This window comes from Mauremys reevesii, linkage group 1 (assembly GCF_016161935.1).
Source record: "Mauremys reevesii isolate NIE-2019 linkage group 1, ASM1616193v1, whole genome shotgun sequence".
NCBI lineage: Eukaryota > Metazoa > Chordata > Testudines > Geoemydidae > Mauremys > Mauremys reevesii.
The window spans coordinates 237216218-237239994 of record NC_052623.1 but is presented as its reverse complement, the minus strand read 5'-3'; the positions used below and the strand labels follow the sequence as shown (position 1 = coordinate 237239994).

The window sequence follows — 23777 nt, the reverse complement described above, 5'->3', positions numbered from 1 at the left end:
GAGAACTGGATAAATTCATAGTGGTTAAGTCCATTAATGGCTATTAGCCAGGATGGGTAAGGAATGGTGTCCCTAGCCTCTGTTTGTCAGAGGGTGGAGATGGATGGCAGGAGAGAGATCACTTGATCATTGCCTGTTAGGTTCACTCCCGCTGGGGCACCTGGCATTGGCCACTGTTGGCAGACAGGATACTGGGCTGGATGGACCTTTGGTCTGACCCAGTATGGCCGTTCTTATGTTCTAATGTCTGCCTACATGGATCTGATTGCAAAAATGGAAGTACGTTTTTCAAAAGTGCCTATGTCCTGTTTTCAAAATGAGATAGGCATTTAGGCCTTTCAATGGGACTTAGGGTGGAATTCTTAGGTACCTAGGTCTCATTGACTGTCAGTGGAATGTAGGCTTCTAAATCACTTTTGTAAATAGGACTTAGGGACAGGGCTGGCTTTAGGTCGATTCCCCCGAATCGGGCCCCGCGCCCTAAAGAAGAGCGCCTAACTTTTTAATTTTTACTCACCCGGCGGTGGTCTGGGTCTTTGGCAGCATTTTGGTGGCGGAAGACCTGGAGCGAGTGAAGGACCCACCGCCGAAGACTTGGACTGCTGCCGGGTATTCGAATCGGGCCCCACACTTCCTAAAGCCGGCCCTGCTTAGGGATTGTCTCCACTAGAAAGTTTTGCTACATTAACTAATATAGTTAGAGCACCAACCGCCCTCCCCCTACCCCCCAGTGTGGATGCAGTTATACCAGTATAGCTTACTCTAGTTTAGGAAGCACAATAAGCTATACTGGTATAAGGCACACTTAGGGCTTGGCTACACTTACGGTTTGCAGCGCTGGTAGTTTGCAGCGCTGGTTGTCCAGCTGTGTAGCAGCAGCGCTGGTGTGTGGCCACACTCACAGCTACCAGCGCTGGTGTGTGGCCACATTTGCAGCATTTGCAGCGCTGTTGGGAGTGATGCATTATGGGCAGCTATCCCAGCGTTCAAGTGGCCGCAACGTGCTTTTCAAAAGAGGGGGGGTGGGGTGGGGCGTAGTGTGACAGCGGGGAGAGAGAGAGTGGATTTTTGGAGCCAACACTGTGTGTTAGCTTCCTGACTTGAAAAATCAGAACATTTTTCCGACCCCTTAGTCTTAACTCTTAATTGCAAACAGCCTGCAGGCAACGTTTCCCTGCCTGCCTCTCATTTGATTGTTTACAGCCAGGTACAGATGATCACAGCAAACAGGAGCTCTGTTTGTTTTTAGATAGCAGCAGCGAGGAGCTCCACAGAGCTCGTTCACAACAGGGAGGAGGATCTCATTTGATTGTTCACAGATTGATCACAGCAAACAGGAGCTGATAAGCAGCTCAGGTTCACAACAAAACAAAGAGAGGCTGCATAACAAAACAAAGGGAGTAATTTAGTTAAAAGCATTCTGGGATATCTCCTTATTCCCTGGAGGCCAATAAAAGCGCTGGTGTGTGTCCACACTTGATGAGCAGCGCTGGATCACCAGCGCTGCAATCGCTACACCCCAACCTGGCCAGGTGTACAGCCAGCACTGCAGCCAGGGAGTTGCAGCGCTGGATGTGCCTTGCAGGTGTGGACGGTTACTAATTGCAGCGCTGGAAAGCCTCTACCAGCGCTGCAACTTGCAAGTGTAGCCAAGCCCTTATACCAGTCTGTACCAGGGCTTATGTCAGTATAATTATATCAGTAAAAATTCTCACACCTAATCAACAGGCTTCTAAGTCACAGGCTTTTGAAAATTTGACTCGGGGGCTATAACTGTTTAGCAGAGTCTCTCACATTACTACAGACCAGATGTGAATCAGGAGTGAGACCAATCCTCATGACTCAGAAGAAGCAAGTTAGCTTTCCCCCATTCTGGCTGAGGGCTGGTTTACACTAGAATGTTTTGCTGGCATAGCTGTGTCTGGTAGGAGTGTGGGGGAAAAAAAATCACTTTGCTATGCCAGCAAAAATCCTAGTGTAGTGTAGATGCAGTTTTACTGCCACAAAAGTCCTTTTGCCAGTAGAGTTTTTCCCATTTGAGGAGCTGGTATATGCTATACTGGTTAAAAGGCAACTCCTTTTTTGCCAGTATAAGGTGCTTTTCCACAAGGGGGGTTTGCTGGTATAGCTCTATAGGTATACAATAGCTACCCTGGCAAGCCCTTTTCAGATGGCCTCTGTTATCTGGAGACTTGTGAAACTTGTCTCAGCTAGACTGAATATTTTTGCATAACTTTTGTGGGCCTTTATTAAAACATCTATTGGGTTCTTCCCAGAAATGGATACATCGCTCAATCTTGAATAATTTGTTTTTTTGTTGCTGTCTCCGTTGTGTGTTTTTGAGTTGTCTTGGTCTCTTTTGTATGAGTGTTATAAGTTATTTTTCCCCTCCTGCTTCATTGCTGTATCTGATTAACAATATTGGTGTGGAGGCGAAAGCGGTGACACAGAATTGTTACCAAAAAACCCTATGAATACACTTCAGAGTTCACCATGTTGAGAGTACCCCAGCAAATACATATTCACACAGGCATATGCACTAGAATTGTGAATAATCCTGATCTGAACTTTGCAGCTTCATTTTATTTGCTTTCCTGGGACAGTTTCTTCTTTTCAGAAACTCTGGCATGTGGAATATTATGATAAAACTGAAGCTTAAACCTCAAAGCAAACGTAGCCACACAGGGGAATGGAAGATGATGAAATAAGACCTGCTATTAGGTCTCTGACTATCTGCATAATTGATCAGTGCCTTTTGAACCTCTCGTTCCTTTCTGCACTTCAGTATTCTCTTTGATAAGCCATTGTGATTGCTTGACAGTGGGGGAATGTGACTGTGCCCTGGCTAATGGGCAAAGATGACTGTCACCAGGGACTTTTTGTGGGCTAAGTGCTACCTTTAAAAATCGTGTGTCAACTGTTGCCCCGAGCTGACCGCGATGGACTTATGGCTTCTTTTGTCTCTCTTACAGAACATGAGCTATGTTGCCAATTCCATGCTGGGAGTTCATCCTTCTTGAATTTCAGGCTACCAAGCAAAGTATTTTTTCTCCCCCTACTCTCCCCTCCGTATAACTGCTGCTGTCTTGCTCTCTCCTCCCAAGTCACCATGACCGAATTAACCCAAGTTTGACTGGCCAGGCATGTCAGTCCCTGTCCAGCTGCCACTCTTCCTTTAACATTTGCACTGTCCATACTGCACTGCAGAGGTACGCTTCGGACCATCGCATACTGTAGGGAGCCAAAATGGCAGGGCTGCTTTGTAAAAAACGAAAAAAAGGAGGTATGCAAAAGGATTTGTCATGCACAAAACTCTAAGGTTTGTAAGCTACCCGTGTGGAGCAGAGTTCTTGCTGTGAGCTTCTGGCTTTCTGTAAGTGAGTCTCTGTCTGCGGGACTGTCTTTTAGAATTTGCTTTATTGAAATGGCAGCACTTTGCTCTGACTAGGCACTTGCTTCAGAAATAGGACAGAACCTTTTGCTCTTGTGGAATTCAGCCCAGCAAAGTGGCTTTTAAGAGCAAACATGTTTCTTCAACTGTGTGTGAGATGGGCACTGGGTGCATAATGCATGACTGTATTTATTTCCACCTTTAACTTTTTCCTTATCTGTTTTTGAGCCCTTAGCCATAGAAGTGGTGTTGTGGAAAGGAGATTTTATTTGCTGAAAATACTTTATTTTGTTTTGATTTCAAAATGTAATTTTTGCATTTTAAAAATATCTTCTTCCTTATCTACTTTGGTCAGAGAGCTTCCTTTTTGAATCAAACTCCTGGGGATATAAAAGCAACTTAGCTGCCTTTTAGAAGAAGGCTTGGCAGAATTTGATTTTTTTGGACAATTTCGATGGATAATAGCGATGATTATTTTTAAGCGTTTTTTTCAATTTAAGTTGTCAGAGTTGTGGGAAATTATGGGGGGAAGGCAACTTGATTGAATGGGATTTGGGTGTCCAAATCTCTAGGGAAGCTTTCAAAATCTCCATGTTCCAGATCTGCAAAACCTTATTTGTGATTATTCCTACTTGCATGCGTATTTCCATTGACTTCTCAATGTAAGGAGTACTTAAGGGAATAAGGGTTTGCAAGACTGAGCCCTAAGTGGACACACAGAGTGGATGTCATGCTATGAAAAGACACTCAACTTAGCATGTGACTTTTTAGTTCTCCGATTTTTTGTTTAGAGGAATTTTGAAAAAATTAATAAAATCCTTAGTGTCTTTTTTAAATTAAATATGTTTAGGTAAAAAGCTACAGTATATACAGCATATTCCATATATAGTAGAGAATGCAGTTTTGCTCCTGTCCTTTTGCAAGAAGTATACAATACCAAAAGTGAGCTGTACCTTATTACTGGCAGGATACACTCTTGTTGCATATTAACTCTAGCAGATCACTTTAACGTGGATCTTAATCCATCGGCTCTCAAAATATATGAATCTGGCATTTGCTTCTTCTGGGGCCATAAGGACAACGTGTGGCATTCAGGGAATTTATACTTGATAGCCTGCCAGAAAGCAGAAACTAGTTCACCTCTTGGAATCTTCATTAGGAAAAGTGATAAATGGTTTTAAGTGCCTTCTCTTTGGCTGCCAGTGAAATGTTGCACAGAGATTATCGCGTGTGTGTCCCAAGCATTCTAATTCTCTGTTAACCTCTTTCTGTATGGTGGGGGAGGTGGAGAGTGGTGACTTGGGACTTTATAATATGTGTAATATATATACAAATGGCTAGAGTATATGGGTTGATCTCACTACAGGAAAGGGAGTAGAGATCTATTTTTAAAAGAACTGCCTGATGGGAGATGGGTGAGGTTTAGATTGCCTGTTGAGTTTGTGGTTATTTCCCTGTTTATATGGAAATCCTTGCTTTGCCCCAAAAGAGCCTTATGGGTTTGGGCTTCCCGTGTAGTCTCCTGCACAGACAATGAAAACATTCTTGTCACTCCTGGTAGGTTGGAGAAGGACTGGTTCTCTACAAACTTAAAGTTCTGCTTTTACTGTGCCTTGGAACCTAGGTCTTTGTATCCCTGTCCACCACACCCTTCCTCAGTGGCCAATACTATGTGAAGCAGGTGATAGCATAATGCTGACAGACCCTGGTTGTCGGTGGGCAGGATCGAACCTGGGACCTCTGGAGATATATGCATGAGCCTCTACTGCATGAGCTAAAAGACGTATGGCTGTTAGTTAAGGCTGTAGAGCAGACTCATTAATCTCTCTCTAAGTGGTCTCAGTGCCACTATATAGGACAGAACATCACACCTAGGAGGTGTGTGGGTTACAATAGGCAAACCTAAAAAGTTGGGAGAAGCATCCATAAATGTGGCAGCTTTTGTGGCACCCTAATGTAGCCTAACTTTTTCTTGGTCTGTTAATCTCATGAGAACAGTAGATTACTAGCACTTCATGATAAAAGCAGATTAAGGTTAAATAGGACCAGGATCCACCATAATTTTGAGATTTTTCCCCCTTACATAGGTCCTATCTCTTCCCTATCCCATAGTCCCTTGCTGACTCCCACTGTTCTTGATAATTTTCTTTTTTCCACTCCTGAGTTATTGATCTTCCTTCAAAGCGTGATAGCCCAGGGAGACCAGATCCTAAGGATTCTACCTTAATTCTACTGCTGCCTTCAGATGGGTCCGAAATACTGCAAGAGCTGCTTTCTCATGATATTTTGGCATTTCCACTTTCACTCCTCACCATGACCATGCAGTGCAGAAAGACGTGAAACTGAAAATGACAGCAGCAGCAAAAGTTATCCAAGCTTCAATCTGGGGGGTGAAGATTGATCGTGGGTTTTTATTTTTCCTGGACTTTATCCACCCCTAAGTTCAGTGTAGCACCAGGCCCTGAAGTGGGTTGTTGTCAGCAGAGATTGAACATGGTGCCTCTGGATCTAGAAGCATGAACCTCTTCTTCTTGAGCTAAAATAATCCAGCTCTGTTAGCCAAGGCTGTAGCAGGCTCATCAATCTCTATATGTGACCAGCCACTACTGGAGATCCGCAGAGCACTGCACTGAGCTTCTGTGGGTTCAAGTAGCCTACATAGTTTCCTTGTACAGCGCTTTTGTCTTATTTCAATCCCACCTGTTCCTTTAAATTAAAATAAGTGGTGGATTTTGTTATCCATAGGCGCTTTAAGGTGATATCCGTTAATAGCGTGTGATGGTACTAATAGCACATACAATCCTTTTGCTTTTCTTCTAGCTGTGCACAAACGCTGTTATTCCATCCAACACTGGTGAGAGTTAGGTATGTTAATATTAATAGCTGAAAGGCCATGCTGCTGCAGCAGTGTAATTTGTAAACTTGTGTGTTTAAAATAAATAAATAAATAAAAAAAGCTGTAAATAGCTGAACATCCCAAGGCTGATTGAACCTGGTGATATGCTAAACAAAAAGGACTCTCAGCCATGCCTGTAGCCATTTCCGTTGGTTCATACTGTCTCAACAGACATTCTAGGCTTCAGAGAGATGTTTGGGGTTATGATGCATGTCAGTTGTGTTGATTTGTTTCTAGGAGGATTGTGCTGGGAGACTTGTTGATTTGTGTGAGTTGTGAATGGGATGGGGATAGTGGTGTTGCCATGAGGGTTATGGGTATTGTTTGGGTTATTGTATGTGCTGGTTGTGATGTTGTGCGGGTGGTTTTGAGGAACTGTGACAGCTACACCAAGTAATCCACCATCTCTTCAGTCTCCCTCATACAACCAATGAAATTGTTGTTGAATGAAAATTAGCTGTAAAGAAAGGGTGGTGATTGGTTGAGTTACTGCTGATATCGCAGCGGTGTAGGACTCTTGGACTATCATAGATACATACCTTTCTGTCACACAGGTGTAATTCATAAAGTCAAAATGGCTAAGAACTTAAAAACTGGATGGTAGCAGACCGTGAATGCTGGTATAATTGAACCCAATGATATTCTGGGCAAAAAAAACCTCTCAGCCATGCTTCACCCTGATTCAACAGTCATTCTAGGCTTCAGAGGGACATACAGAGTGACAATCCTGGAATCTTGTTCTATAGATCCATTTTACAGATGGCTGAACGGAGACACAGACTAGTTGAGCGACTTGTCCAAGATCCTACAGAGAGGTCCGTGATAGCTTTGGGTTTAGAGCTCAAGTTTAAAGATTCTGGTCTTATGCTTGATCCCCTAGCCCAGGGGTTCTCAAACTGGGGGTCGGGACCCCTCAGGGGGTCACGAGATTATTACCTGGGGGGTCGCAAGCTGTTAGCCTCCATCCCAAGCCCCGCTTTGCCTCCAGCATTTATAATGGTGTTAAATATATAAAAAAGTGTTTTTAATTTATTAGGGGAAGTCGCACTCAGAGGCTTGCTGTGTGAAAGGGGTCACCAGTACAACAGTCTGAGAACCACTGCTGTAGCCTAGCCCATACTATGCCTTTTTATAATGTCAATGCCAGTGTTTCACTAAAACCCCTTTTACTGTTTCTCAAGTCTTCCTTGGGTTCTTTCAGGCTTTTTGTTAATTACAGTGGCACATAGTGATCCTTGCAGGTGGAAAAGATTGTTCTTATTGTCATAGAAGTCCAGTCAACTAGTGTTTAGTTCCCCTTTCTGTCTCATGTGCAGCCCCATGAGGTGCACAAAAGGAACCATCTTTACTCCAGACTGAGAGGGTGCCCACAGAGCTCTGAACGCTTCCTGGTGTGGGAAATGGAAATTCTGAGTTCATCTTTACAGCAAGCTCGAGACTCCTGCAAAATAACCTCCGCTAAAGCACCAGGCTAACCAGCTGTTTAATATGAAACGGCAAAATGTTTTAATCTCTGATTCTTTTCCACAGCAGCTGTGGTTCTTATTTCCATAAGCTGTAGACTCGCTTTGAAATGGGCCTGCCAGATATATTCTCCCTCTGTAGCTAAAAAAATGTGTAAAAAGTACAGAATTCTGTGTTTACAAAAGTTTTTTTTCTCTTTTTCCTTTCTTCTCTTCAGTGAGCGACCTGCAGGAAGAGGGCAAAAATGCTATCAACGCGCCAATGTCTCCCGCCACCATTGATATCCACCCTGAAGATACCCTATTAGGTACAGTATTAATGCTACAGGCATAAGCAAGTGTGTGTTAATGGAGGTCAGTATGTGCGTAGGTATTTAAAATCGAAGTTAATTGAAGCCAATAGTAATGAGCATGAACTATGGTATGTAAAATGTAAGAAAAATTAGAAGGGCTGCGAGGAAATTTGAACAGCAGTGAGCCCACTACTCAAGTATGTATGAGCCAGGAAGCTAGCAAGAGAATTGGACTATCAGGACGACAAGGGCATTGCAGAGAAACTAACTGATTTCTTTGCATCATTCCATATCACAGAGGATATTGAGGAAATACCTACCCTGGAACTAGTCTTTTCAGGTAATGAAGATGAGACACTGTCAGAGATTGACATATCAAAAGAGGAGGCCTTGGAACAAACAGCTAAATTAAAGAGCAACAAGCCACCAGGGGTGTTTTCCAAGACTTCCGAAAGAATGTATTGGCTGACGTGCTCATATAAATATTGAGACTTTGATTAATTTCACTTACGCACCTCCCAGGCTCCTGGTGTAGTAACAAGTACTGCACCGAACTTTAACAAAGGTGCTAGTGGTGATCCTAGGAATTACAGACCATTGAGCCTTGCTCCAGTACCAGGGAAACTAAGCAACAGTAATTAAAAAACAGAATGATAAAACACCTGTGATAAGACAGACAAGCATAGCATCTGTAAAGGATGCCAATCTACTAGAACTTGAGAATGTCAGTGAAACAGTGGATAAAAGAGGAACCCATAAATATAATTTTATTTGAACTTTCGAAAAGTCTTTGGCAAAATGCCACATATTAAGGAATTAAGGAAACTAAGGGCAGGTCTACACTAGAAGCACTACATCAGCACAGCTGCACCAATGCTGCCGTGCACCAGTACATCTGGTGAAGAAGCTCTATGCCGATGGCAGAGCCACTCCCCTGTCGTCATAATTATTCCACCTCTGTGTGAGGCAGAAGTTATGTCTGCAGGAGACCGTCTCCCACTGACATAGCGCCATTGTGGACGGTGCTTAGGTCTCTGTAAATTGCGTTGCTCAAGGGGGTGTCTTTTTCATGCCCCTGAGCGATGTCAGTTAGGTGGACTTACGTGGTAGTGTAGACCTGACCTAAGTAGTCTTGGGATGAGATGAAAAGTACTGTTGTGGTTCAGAAACTGATCAAGAGACAGAAAACAGAGTAGGAACAAATGGTCAGTTTTCAACATACCAAAAGTTTTCATGGTAGGGTGTGCCAAGGTTCTCTACAAGGTCTGATGTTTTTAGTATATTCCATTAATGATCTGAAAAAGGAGGTGAGCAGTGAGATGGAAAAATGAGCAGATAGTATATTTAAGGTAGTTACGATTAGAGTAGACTCTGAGGAAATCCAGAGGGACCCAATTAAGCTAGATGACTGGGCAGCATGATGGCAGATGAAATTCATTGTTGACCAGTGCAAGGTTTTGCACACCAGAAAGAATAATTTGAAATACTCACACATCATGCTGGGTTCTAAATTAACTATCAACAAGGAAAAAAGCTGGCATCATTGCGGGCATCTCAATAGGAACATGGACTTATAACAGGGATCAGCGGCCTTTGGCACGCGGCCTGTCAGGAAATCCGCTGGCGGACTGGGACAGTTTGTTTACCTGTAGCGTCCGCAGGTTTGGCTGATCGCAGCTCCCACTGGCCGCAGTTCGCTGCCAATGGGGGCTGCAGGAAGTGGCGTGGGCCGAGAGATGTGCTGGCCACCATTTCCTGCAGCCCCCATTGGCCTGGAACGGCGAACCGCAGCCAGTGGGAGCTGTGATCGGCCGAACCTGCGGATGCCTCAGGTAAACAAACCGTCCTAGTCTGCCAGTGGATTTCCCTGACGGGCCACGTGCCAAAGGTTGCCAATCCCTGGCTTATAGTGTAGCAGTGTCAAAAAAGCAAATAAATGCTAGGATGTGTAAATAATTAGACCGAATATAATACTGAATATATATCTTGTTATACTTACCTGGCCCCATCACTGTAATATCTGAGCACCTCACAATCTTTAATGTATTTATCCTCAGAACACCCCTGTGAGGTAGGGAATTCCTGTTATTCCCGTTGTACTAACGGGGAACTGAAGCACGCAAGGGTGTGTCTATACTAGCGCTTTCGTTGGCAAAATGTTTGCCAGTCGGGGTGTGAAGAAAACACCCCCCTGACCAACATACGTTTCACTGACAGAAGTGCTGGTGTAGACAGTGCCATGTAGCTACCACCGCTTGTTGGGGAGTGGTTTAATTATGCCAGCGGGAGAATTCTTTCCTGCTGGCGGAGAGCAGCTACATGGAAGACCTTACAGTGATGCAGCTGCAGCAGTACAGCTGTGCTGCTGTAAGGTCCATAGTGTAGACATAGCCTAAGTTACTTGCCCAAACTCACAGAGTATGAGAACTGGGAATTGAACATGGATGTCACAGCTCCTGGTCTCTGAGCCTAACCACTAGACCATCCTTTCTCTCAAAGTACATATTAAATAAATGGATAATACATTCCAGCCTTGAATGCTGTATTGGGTTGTGGTCATCCCATCTCACAAATGATGATATAGAAGAAATAGTAGGGGACTAAATATGGGTCTGGAGAATGAACAGAGGGTGGGAGAGATTGAAAAGATGATAAATGTTTAGTTTGTAGAAGAGACAAATAAGAGGGGCTATGCTAGAGATATGTAAAATAAGTAATGTGATAGAGGAGGTAAATTGAGAGCTTTTATTTATCCTTTCTGATATTATGAGAACAAGGAGGCACACATTGAAATTAAAAAGCAACAAGTTTAAAATGATAAAAGGAAATGTCCGTCCCCCCCAATATATATTTTAACCCGTGGAAATCATTGGCACAGGATGTCACTGAGGCAAATAATTCTGGGCAATTGCAAAAAGGAGTAACTGTTTATATGGATAATGGGAAAACCCATGGTTACATTAAATAGGCAAAGGAAACCAGAGAGACAAATCTGCATTCTTTTGGACATAAGCCAGGCACTGACTGACCAGAATGGGGAAGAAAATTAACTTCTGTAGAGATTATTCCATAATTGAATAAAGGCGGGGGACCTAATGCCTTCCTCTGCTGCATCTGGTATTGAATCTTTTCAGAGATGGGATACTGGATTAGCTGGAGCCTTGGTCTAATTCTGTCCTGTTTTGATATGGGTAAGACCCTCAAGCAAATAACAATACATCATGAGGTCTTTATATAAAAAGAAACATAAGAGCTTTTCTAATCCCCTCTTCTGTTAAAGGTGGGTGAGAGAGACTGAGAGAGATTAGGGCCCCGCACAGGAAAGGTGGGTGTTGCACAAACATGGGTGAGCCCTCTTTTGAAAGTTCCAGCTCGCAACCTCATGGGCTGGGCGTGTGCTGGGTGTAACTTCCTCAGCGTTAGCCTGCTTGACTCATCCCAGTAGACAGGAGGAAGTAAAGAACCAAAAGAAACTGGAAACCTTACAGAATCAGAAGCTCTTCCTAGGTTTGTGGAAAATTTGGCAAACGTTTTCAACGTTCAGTTTAGGTGTTTTTTAATAGATTGTGGACCCTGCAAAGAACTGAGCCCAGGTGTCTGGGCCGGTCTAGGGAAACCCCACTCAATTGTACAGTCTGTCATATCCACCCAGTGTGAGTGCAGAGCTTCATCACTAACAGCAACGTAACTGTAATACTGGTACAACGGGTCGTCGTGTTCTGGTGCCTGAGCAGCGGTGCAGGTCAGAGGGCTCTCTGTCCATGGCACTGTGGCCATCACAACTCCTTTTTGTGACCATGATATTGTTTGTGTGTGGACCACATGTGTTGGCATCTCTGTCCATCTTCCATTCACGTGTGCATGAAGGCAACACAAAGGGTAAGTCCACACTGCAAAGAGCCTCCCAGCCAGCATGGAGGGACTCATGCTAGCTCTACTCAAGCCAGAGTGCTAAAAATGGCTGAGTAGACCAGGTCAGGTGGCAGCGCGGGGGGTCGGGTGGAGCTGCTGCCTGGGCCCCAGTGTCCACACTGCTGTTTTTAGCATGTTAGCTTGAGCGGCGCTAGCGTCAGTCAGTCTGCCCGGGCAGGCAGGCTTGCTCGCAGCGACAGAGTAGATCCACTCAAGCGGGACTGGCTTCTTAAACGGTACAGTGAGATGTGAGGCATGTGTATCATGTATCAAAGGCTTCCGCCTCATAAATCTGAGGCAAGTGTATTCTATGGGTGTAATTCTGGCCCATGGAAGTCAATGGAAATGTTGCCATTGACTTCCAGTGGGTCTGGATTTCATCCTGGATGTCTGTGTGCACAGCTAAAGTTAAACCCTCCAGTTCTGTTTTAGCTGCAGCGCAGTGGATCATGTAACAAGGCTGTGATGCTGCATTCCTGTTGCTGTGTAGCAGCTGTGCTTTCATTTCCACTTACAGGAGCTGTTCTAAACTAAATCACAACTGTCATTTCAGCAACAAAGGAGATTACAGTGAGGAAAGGTGGGGAAGGCTGAGTTTGCTAGTTGAAATTGAGCACCAGAATTTAACAGGCTGTAACAACATTGCTCCTTAATATTCACGTCTAGGGTAGAATGCTGTGTGCACCTACAGATGTGTTCAATTGTGGTGGGGAAAAACATAGGGAGAGCCTTTGTTTGAGTGTATTTGTTACCAGTCCAACAAAGTGTTGGCTCAGTGGACAAAACCTCAAATGCAATCATCCTTCTAAAATTAATCTTTACTCCTCCCTCTTCTGTTCCTTTGTCTCCTCCCTTCCTTTGGATTTTTTGTCTTTCACCCCCCTCTTCTCTTTCCTCTTCCTTGTTTTATCTGTCTCCCCTCTTCTCCTTCCCTCCCTTCACCCATGTGTTATGAAGACCATACTCAAGCTGAGAAGAGCTAGATAGGTCTTCCTCCAGAGCATGTTGGCATGGTTCTTTCGGTTGGCCCAAGAAACTGTATAGAAAGACACTTCCTACACTTCCTTGCCAAGGGCTTTAGCTATAGTACTCCTAACTGCTGCTAACACTGAGGAACTAAGCTGGGTCCCCAGTTCTGATGCACCCAGCTACCTCCTCGATGCCTTCTAACTGTCCCACCCCACTCCACTTCCCATTTGTATGTCCTCCTTGTTCTCTTCCACTCATCCCACTCCACTTCCTGTTCTGTGTCCCTGTTCCATTTCCCGCTCCTTTCTGTGTCTTTTCCCTTCTCCTTCTCCCCTCCCTCCCAAATTGTGTTGGTCTGGCTGCTCCTTGGAGGTAGAAGGAGAAAATATTTCTCTTCTTTCCACTCTTCAGCTCCACAGCAATGGAGCAGATTGCACCTCTGCTAGACTTGCTCTGGGCACTTTCCTCCAGGCACAACTGAATTTGACCTAAATCCTTGTCAGTCTCGCTAGCTAGCAAATTTTACAGTGGGATTTGAAAAGGCAGGGAGCAGGATAAAGGAGTGTGATGGGTCCATAAATGAAGCTACAATGCATCAGTGCCACAAGATACACAAGGTCAAATTAAAAGTGGAAAGTCAGAAGCAGCTTGCCTACTCTTCATACAGTATTATATTTTGTGCACCTGTTGTGATGAAAGTGGAATGTCCTTAATATTTTCTCTGAATAATACTGTGGGTGCTCAGTTTTTTCCCAAGCAAGATGCTGACTGAAGGTGGGGACAAAGATCAGGTGGCCCCTGAAGAGACACAGAGAGAGAGGAGGAGAGAGGGAGGGAGGGAGAGCTGGCTTCTAATAAATCTTCTGTTTACTGTCTGGCTGAGAAGTCACATGACTGCAGTTGACCAGCCTGGGCAGACTCACTGTGGAAAGTGCATGATGTGGAAGGGCATGCTGAATCTCCGAGTCAGACCCAGGAAGAAGGTGTGGCTTCTTGAGACAGTTTGTGCTTAGAGAGAGAGGGAGAGTCCCACCTGACTGACTTTGTTGTATGGAGTTGTCACAGCATCTTTTCCAGGCATTAGAGGCCACCCGATCTCTCTGTTCTCCAACACCTTCAGTTGGCACCTCGGAGGGAAACTGATTGAAATGAAATGAAAGCTGCTGCAAAAACCGAGCAGCAGCCTGAATTTTTTTGGTGTTCAAATCTGGAAGGCAGTGCTGGGGGGGGGAGGGGGCTGTGGGCTCATGGGGGGGCATGGCAGCAACTGTCTGGAGCTGCCAGAGCTGAGCCACGCTGGGTGTGAGGGGCACACAGCGGTTTTTGGGGGTTGGAGGGGATGGGTCAGGTCACAGAAACCCCCTTGGGACTGCCACCTGATGTGCCTAGACTACCTCTAAGCCCGTTTTCCCTGCTAGCTTGGGACTTCAGTACCTTGCCTTGTTTGAGCCAGACACACTTGCCTGCTGCAGACACAGATCCAAGTCTGAACCACATCCCCCACAAGCTGCAGGCTTAACTGAAAACAGCTTAAGAATTGCTCCAGTCTCCAGAACTCAGATACCCAGCTCCCAATGGGGTCCAAACCCCAAATACATCTGTTTTACCCTGTATAAAGCTTATACAGCAATAACAGACGGAACAAAGTGAATTACCAAGCAAAATAAAATAAAACATGCAAATCTAAGCCTAATACAGTAAGAAAACTGAATACAGATAAAAGTTCCCCCTCAGAGATGTTTCAATAAGCTTCTCTCACAGACTGGATGCTCTTCCTAGTCTGGGCCCAATCCTTTCCCCTGGTACAGCCCTTGTTCCAGCTCAGGTGGTAGCTGGGGGATTTCTCATGACTGCCGCCCCCTTTGTTCTGTTCCACTCCCTTATATAGCTTTTGCACAAGGTGGGAATTCTTTGTTCCTTTCTGGGTTCCCACCCCTCCTTCTAAATGGAAAAATACCAGGTTAAAGATGGATTCCAGTTCAAGTGACGTGATCACATGTCACTGTAAGACTTCATTACCCACTTGCCAGCACACACATATACAGGAAGACTTACAAGTAAACAGAGCCATTTACAACCAATTGTACTGGTTAATGGGAGCCATCAAGATTCCAAACCACCATTAATGGCCCACACTTTGCATAAGTACAATAGGACCTCAGAGTTATATTTCATATTTCTAGTTTCAGATACTAGAGTGATACATTTATACAAATAGGATGATTACACTCAGTAGATTATAAGCTTTGTAATGATACCTTACAAGAGACCTTTTGCATGAAGCATATGCCAGTTACATTATAGTCACACTCGTTAAGAAAGGGAAAAAAAGTAATCCTAGTAACTATAGGCCTGTTAGTTTGACATCTGTAGTATGTAAGGTCTTGGAAAAAATTTTGAAGGAGAAAGTAGTTAAGGACATTGAGGTCAATGGTAACTGGGACAAAATACAACATGGCTTTACAAAAGGTAGATCCTGCCAAACCAACCTGATCTCCTTCTTTGAGAAGGTAACAGATTTTTTAGACAAAGGAAACGCAGTGGATCTAATTTACCTCGATTTCAGTAAGGCATTTGACACGGTTCCACATGGGGAATTATTAGTTAAAAAGATGGGGATCAATATGAAAATTGAAAGGTGGATAAGGAACTGGTTAAAGGGGAGACTACAACGGGTCGTACTGAAAGGTGAACTGTCAGGTTGGAAGGAGGTTACTAGTGGAGTTCCTCAGGGATCAGTTTTGGGGCCAATCTTATTTAACCTTTTTATTACTAACCTTGGCACAAAAAGCGGGAATGTGCTAATAAAGTTTGCGGATGATACAAAGCTGGGAGGTATTGCTAACACAGAGAAGGACCGGGATATCATACAGGAAGATCTGGATGACCTTGTAAACTGGAGTAATAGTAATAGGATGAAATTTAATAGTGAAAAGTGCAAGGTCATGCATTTAGGGATTAATAACAAGAACTATTGTTATAAGCTGGGGAGGCATCAGTTGGAAGTAACAGAGGAGGAGAAGGACCTCGGAGTATTGGTTGATCACAGGATGACTATGAGCTGCCAATGTGATATGGCCGTTAAAAAAGCTAATGCAGTTTTAGGATGCATCAGGCGAGGTATTTCCAGCAAAGATAAGGAGGTGTTAGTACCGTTATACAAGGCACTGGTGAGACCTCATCTGGAATACTGTGTGCAGTTCTGGTCTCCCATGTTTAAGAAGGATGAAGTCAAACTGGAACAGGTTCAGAGATGGGCTACTAGGATGATCCGAGGAATGGAAAACCTGTCTTATGAAAGGAGACTCAAAGAGCTTGGCTTGTTTATCCTAACCAAAAGAAGGCTGAGGGGGGATATGATAGCTCTTTATAAATATATCAGAGGGATTAATATTAGGGAGGGAGAGGAATTATTTAAGCTTAGTACCAATGTGGACACAAAAACAAATGGATATAAACTGGACACTAGGAAGTTTAGAATTGAAATTAGACAAAGGTTTCTAACCATCAGAGGAGTGAAGTTCTGGAACAGCCTTCCAAGGGGAGTAGTGGGGGCAAAAGACATATCTGGCTTTAAGACTAAACTCGATAAGTTTATGGAGGGGATGGTATGATGGGATAGCCTAATTTTGGCAATTGATCTTTGATCAATTGCCAGATTATCAGCAGGTAAGTATGCCCAGTGGTCTGTGATGGGATGTTAGATGGGATGGGATCTGAGTTACTACAGAGAATTCTTTCCTGGGTGCTGGCTGGTGAGTCTTGCCCACATGCTCAGGGTTTAACTGATCGCCATATTTGGGGTCGGGAAGGAATTTTCCTCCAGGGCAGATTGGCAGAGGCCCTGGAGGTTTTTCGCCTTCCTCTGCAGCATGGGGCACGGGTCAGTTGCTGGGGGATTCTCTGCAGCTTGAGGTCTTCAAACCACAATTTGAGGACTTCAATAACTCAGATATAGGTTAGGGGTTTGTTATAGAAGTGGATGGGTGAGATTGTATGGCCTGGATTGTGCAGGAGGTCAGACTAGATGATCATAATGGTCCCTTCTGACCTTAAAGTCTATGAGTCTATTAGCATATTTTCATAACATCATATGGAGTGCACCATCACAAGGAGTATGACCCATAATCCCATGTCACCCCTGTTACAGGTTGCATAATGCAGTGAGTTTACTGGGTTCTTTAGGATGCTGCAGTCTGATGATGTAGCTTAAAAGGAAAATTAAATAACCGATGAAGGGATAAAATGATCATCATTGTTAGCTGGGTGCCACTAATGTGCTCTGGTCTGTCTGGAGAAAGACACAGCTCTGCCCCAAGGAGCCTACATGATACAGGAGAGTAGATGATGCAGCCTGACACACACTATGCTACGTGACCTGATGAAGGCCAGTTGAATCTTATTTTAGGGAAGTTAGTACTGTGTAATCCTTCAGTTTATCTCTAAAGAATTCCCCATGCTTTGATCACTTGATGTTCCCTCACTAGTATGATGACTAGACTTTGCCATTTCTTAATCAACTTCCAGCCAGCTTAATAAATAATAGCTCCTGTAATATCCTCGACAGTGTGTTCATGTCATGGCTCTAACTAGACATTTCCCTTCTCAATGGCCAGAGGAAAATGAGGAACGTACCATGATCGATCCCAACTCCAAAGAAGACTCCAAGTTCAAAGAACTAATCAAGGTAGGAAGTAAATACTTGTCCTCCTTTTTCTTTTCATGAAAAAATCTTTAGATTGCTATATGTAATCCTTTACAAACCAGAGATTTGTTACTGAGAATACATCTATGTAAAGAGATAATAATTCATGAACTCTCCTGGATTTTGAGATCACGTACAAGTGTTAGGAAGTAAGGCCAACAGCAAAGAAGATATGAGAAGAGGTTAGCAGATATCTGAGAGCCTGAGGATGCTTAGGGAGGGGAGATGAAGGCTACAGTTTCATCCCTTTAAATACTGAAGTGAGGCAGAGTTCAGCTTGAATCTAGCAATGATCACAATGCTATTCCTCATGACGTGAGATAGCAGGGGAAACCATTTTGGTAGGTGTGAGTTTGGGTTACAGGAAAGGAGCGCAGATGGATGAAATGATCAGTAAAGGAGGAATGGGATTTTTCGCTGTGTGAGAAATTCTGCCATGGTGGAGGAGGGCCCATGCTCTGTGTTGTGGAGCCCCAGCAGTACCCCTGTTCCAGGAACGTGGCAGGTGAAATGGTTGTGCAGGGTGGTCTTCATATTTGCACACTGGGGAAGTGGGCTCCAGGCTAGGTCCAAGTGGAGAGGAGCATTGAGAGTATAGGAATATAGGCATTGCCATAATGAGCAGACCTGAGGTCCATCTAGTCCAGCATGCTGTTCTCTATGATGACTAGAGCCAGATGCTTCAGAGGAAGATGCAAGAACCCCACAGTAGGCGAATGTGGCATAATCTGCCCCCCACATTAGGTGTCTCATTCAGATCTCTTAAAGCTAGAGATTGGTTTACGGTTAAGCCCTAAAGCTTGAGGTTTAACATCCCTTCCATTATATTTTGTTGTTTATTATGCTCACTCTGGATATTCTTGGTATCTATATAAATATCTAATCCCCTTTTGAATTCTTACTAAATTCTTGGCCTCAACAACCCCCTGTGGCAATGAGTTCCACAGTATAATTACGTGTTGTGTGAAAATTATTTTTTTTTGCTGGTCTTGAATTTTCCTCCTTTCAATTTCATTGAATGTCCCTTTGCTTTTGTGTTATGAGACAGGGAGAACAGAAGCTTCTGATCTACCTGTGTGCTAGGGGAGGGACTGGATCTGTGATTGTCATGTATCCAGTAGCTGGGTGCATCTGCACTATGTGTGTGGAGCGGCAGCAGCTGTTATTCCAGCTCAGGATCTGTAGTATTGCCCCATAGCCTGTCCTATAACAGTTGTAAACTCCATCCCACTCCAGCCCCAGTTCCCCACACAATGCTCATTTACTCATGCTCTGTGTGAGGTGGAGGAGTCTAACCCAGAGTGCGTAGCATTTAGAAGGGTGAGTTTAAGGGTTAGGGTGTTGAGGTTAACTGAGTGAAGGATGGAGCAGAGAGAGAAGTGTTGGCAGGTTTGTACCCTAATGAAGTGGTTCTCAACCAGGGATCCGGGGGCACTGCGAGCAGGTTTCGGAGGGGCTGTGAAGCAGGGCCAGTGTTAGACTTGCTGGGTCCCAGGTCAGAAAGCCAAAGCTTGGACTGAAGCCTGGGGCTCTGAGTCCCACCATCCAGGGCTGAAGCTGAAGCCTGAGCAATGTAGCTTCGCCAGGGCCCCAGTGGCATGGGGACCCAGGCAATTGCCCTGCTTGCTACCCCCTAATGCCGCCCTGGCATTTATATGCAGAAAACCAGTTATTGTGGCACAGGTGGGCGGTGAAGTTTTTATAGCATGTTGGTGGCGGCCTCACAAAGAAAAAGGTTGAGAACCCCTGCCCTAATGCATCCTGTCTTCCCAGAAGCTTTCATGCTCATACTACTGTCTTACTACATTTCCTGTACTTGCCTCTCTATGTGCGAAGCTTTTGGTTTGTATTGCTTTGGATAGAAACCACAGTGCAATAATGCTTAGATGTGTCAGAAAAATCTGGATTATGTAATCCCATGAAGGAGGAAAGGACGTGTGCTTTGATACATTCTTGTCAGGGTATCTTTACTTGGTACATCACTGGAGTGAATGCACGCTTCAAAGAAATACCACAGCAGCCTATGTATGTGCTTACAACAAACACATCCATCGTTGTATTATCAGCACAGCAACGGCGGGGCATTGCTTTAGGAACATAAAGCCAGCTTCCTGTCCAGTTGCAAATCCAGCTTTAGAGAGCAGCTGTGTGCAAGTACACATGATGCTATTCCCCTTGAATATGTTGTGGGCTAAAACCCAGTAGAATCTCACTCATTCCCACTTTGTACAGGTGCACATGATTGTACAACATTCAGGGCAATGGAGAACTGATCTCTATGTCCTGGAAGCCCCTAGGGGCTGTCTCCTCTGGACCATCCCAAAAGAGCCTTGTGTTTCTTCTTGTGAGGCTACTCCAGAGAAGAGAGCCATATATAAATGTAAATATTCGTTAACCATTCACAAGCATAATTTAAGGCAGGAGTTTGTACAATGGCATAATTGGAAAGGAATTTGAGGGCTAACGTGGTGTGAGACTGTTAGGCAGAGGGGATTGAATTGTGATTGTACCTGAATGACCTAATGAAAGTGTGACAGGTTGATCTTCTGTTTGCTCTGTATTCTTTTAATGGGTCATTAAGCTGTCTATTATTATTGTTACTTATTATCTGAGTTGTGGTAGCACCTAAGAACCCTAATTGGGGACCAGGACCCCATTGTGCTAGGTGCTGCACAAACCCAAAACAAGATAGTCTGTGCTCCACAGAGTTTACAATCTAAGATCACCATTAAATAAAGAGGGGAAAACTGAATAGTTACTTTGATAGCTTTAATTTTTATTCTAAACCTTTTCATGAGTTCTTTCCCCTCTCTAAAAAGTGGATACATCTACAGTATTTTTAATCCCCCTTCTTAATTGTTCCTACTCCACTCACATACACACTTACAAATCAGTGTTGTGAAAAGCAGAGTCAGGGCAGGGAAGACGAACCAGGGAATCTAACGGTGACATATTGTTTAATACCATTTGGCTCCACAGAAAAAGATTGTTTAATCTCTTCTTCCCTGCTGCAATAAGAATTGTATCCGTAGTGGATTAAGCACCGCAGGCTTTTGTGTGCATTTGGAAGTGATTAAAACATAACTGTCCTAGCTCTGGGGGAGACAGACTGTAGAATCCCACTGTAATGCAGAAAGAACAAAAGGGAAAATAACTTTTCATCCCAGCAAGCATAGTAAATCTCTTATACTGAATGGCTGCTGTGTGGAGGACACGATAATAGATGCTTTGAATGCTCTTACAGAACTGAAAATGAGCACAAGCTAGAGGTGGGCTTAAAAAAGAAAAAAGTGATGTTTAGTATAATTATATATTTTAAAAATAGTCTGGCACAATGGGTCAGTAGGAAGTCCAGCTGCAAAGAACAACTAGATAATCAAATAAATCCCATCAGTGGCCATCAGTCCTTGTTTTCCACTTCATTCGCAGCTGTGTGTAGCAAATTACAGTTCTGGTTTTGGTAGAACAGAAGGTTCTGATTAGAGTTGTATGAAATTTACTAGATGGCCCAAAGCTGGAAGCTCAGATCAAAACGTAAGAACTGAGACAATAATTCATAGTAAATAGCTTATCCAGGAATTTGGGGACTTTTTTGCTGTGGGCAGGGCCGGCTCTAGGCACCAGCAAACCAAGCACGTGTTTGGGGCGGCACATTTTCAGGGGCGGCATTCTGGCCATTTTTTTTTCTTCCGGCAATAAAAGCTTAGAGTTGGCCCTGGCAGCAGCAGCACGTTGTGCGTGGGGGGTGCCCTGGGGCCACTGCAGTTCACGCCATGGGGGAGCAGCGCCCGCACCTTGTGGCTGGGATGGGCAGGCTCCAAGCGGGGGACACTCGGGCTGGGGGCCGCTCCGTGGGGCACAAGGCTCGAGCTGCCCAGAAGCAGCAGCAGTGGGGCCATAGAGGACGGGGTGCTGCCGTGCGGGGCCTGTGTCCCGCTCTCCGGGGCTTTGCTCCCTCTGGGGCTACCCTGCCCCGGCTCCTCAGCCCCCTGCCGGGGCGGTTCCCCGGCTCTGCTCTCCCAGATCCTGGCAGGTCCTGGTGGCGGGAGCCCCTGCTGGAGGGACCCTGGGCTGAAGCGCGGCCCAGGAGCCTCCCTGCTTACCCCGACCCTGCCAGCACCGGACCGGCTGGAGGCGAGGGAGGGGAGCAGGTGGAGTCAGCACTGGTGGGGGGGAGCCCAGGGCTGGGGTGGCAGGGGGTGTGGGTGGAGGAGGGCACTGGTGGTGCCCAGAGCTGGGGTGGGGGCAGCCAACGTTTTTTTTGCTTGGAGTGGCAAAAAACCTAGAGCCGGCCCTGGCTGTGGATGACCTTCTTAAACTTTTCTCAAACTCATTTGTTCTTGCTCTGTGGCTTATTTGCAAACAATTTTATGTGAGTATTTGGAATTCAGATTTGATGGTTACTTCTGATTGGTCACTTGGGTTGCTTGGTATGTGGCTCTTCTCTGATTAGATAAGCATGTCATAATTCTTAGGGCTTGTCTACATGACCCTGCAGTTTGGATTATCAGGATGTGAACTGCAGCGCACACCAAAGTGCTGCATTGTAAATGCCCCAGATGGAGATAAATTAATGCAAACTAGGTACCTTTTAGTTTGCACCAGCAGTGTCCCCATGGGGCAGTTACAACACATCAGTTTGGTGTGCACTTCAGTTTATGCCCTACAGATAAGCCCTTATTATCACATTTCCAATATGATTGTTCCTGTTTACATATTTAAAATTTGTTTCCCGTTAATATCCTGAATCGTTGCTTTAAGATTCTCTGTTTTGGTGAACATTCCTACCATTAAATTGTTAGAGTAAACACCTAAGTGATGTGAACATAGTTGAAACCAATCCATTTAAGTAATTCTAATGAGTAGTTAGGGATATTTGTAAGCTATTCCAGTTTCTACTGAATAACTTCAAATATTGTGATCTTGAGAGTAATGCAGATTTGAATCCCCTTGAACTCTCATATCTATTTGTTCTGTTGTTGGTTGGATCCAAAACTGGAAGGGGCCTAATTTTTGGTTCTGGTCCAGATACAGCCAAAGAGTGTAATTTCCAAAAGTGTCTATGACCCAGATTTTTAAAGGATTTAGGCATTTCTTTACTCAGTATTACAATTCTTAACTGACTTAGAAACCTACATCTCATTGAAAGTCAATGGGATTTGGATTTAGGCTCCTAAATCAATTAGCACTTTTGAAAACTATCCAAAATCTCATGTAAACACCTATTCTCTTAGGATTTCCCCCATTCTAGCTGAGGGAAATCTTGCAACATCCATGTCACAGTTTCAGGATTAACTGCACCTTTGAGCTCCCTCCTTGATGGCATCCACTTAAGGTTTAGACTTCCCAGCACTTGCCTCTCTTGGGGCAGAGAACGGGCCTCTCTCCCTTTAGACAGGGAGGTTTAGGCTTGCACTCCCTCTGCCCTTCCTGTGGGTTTCCCAACAGATCTGAGCAGGGTACAGAACCTGTCATTAACTTTTTCTCCAGAGATTATAACACTGTACACCGGTTTACCAACCAGCCTTCACAAAGCTGCATTTATTCTTAGGACAAAAGCATTAAAGAGAAAACATATAAAAACAATAAAAGAATCTACACACATGCTAAATGCTTACAAGAGGTTACCCCCCAACCCCAGCTTAAGGCTCTGGCAGGCGTCAGTCTTTCAAACTCCGCAACTGGCTGCCCCCCTGGGTTACAAGTTCATGTCAGTTTTTAAATCGGGAACCAGACACCAATTGATACCGACTGGTCACTTCAGCTGTTTCTTTATACAGCTCTTGTGCCTTTGATCTCCAGTCTCCAGGAACAGGTCAACGGTCAATCAGTCAATGGCCCTTTCCTCAGGGTGTAGCTTCAAGAGGCTGGGTTTTTGCGCAACCAGGGTTGCATAATTTGCATTAATCACTCCTTGTGGATTCCCCACGTATTGTCTCAAAAGTCCATGCCTGTCTGGCATATTTGAAGGAGTTTGAACTCCTTGCACTTTCCAGGTCTCACATCTGTCACAATTAGAGTGACCAGATAGCAAGTGTGAAAAATCAGGACAAAGATTGGGGAGTGATAGGTGCCTATATAAGACAAAGCCCCAAATATCAGGACTGTCCCTATAAAATCAGGACATCTGGTCACCCTAGTTACAATC

General features: G+C 44.5%; 1 protein-coding gene across 5 annotated transcripts in view; it reads left to right on the top strand.

Moving 5' to 3' along the window:
* Nucleotides 1-23777, top strand: part of PARVB (parvin beta) — a 103448-nt gene that overhangs the window by 27545 nt on the left and 52126 nt on the right. For 3 of the 5 annotated variants that reach the window (XM_039512113.1, XM_039512149.1, XM_039512129.1), the window contains exons 2-3: nt 7969-8058; nt 17541-17611. In XM_039512113.1, the coding sequence (XP_039368047.1) occupies nt 7969-8058; nt 17541-17611 (161 nt within the window). Of the gene's footprint in view, nt 1-3176; nt 3320-7968; nt 8059-17540; nt 17612-23777 lie in introns of those variants that run through there. The other 2 variants (XM_039512122.1, XM_039512140.1) reach the window with 2 other exon arrangements.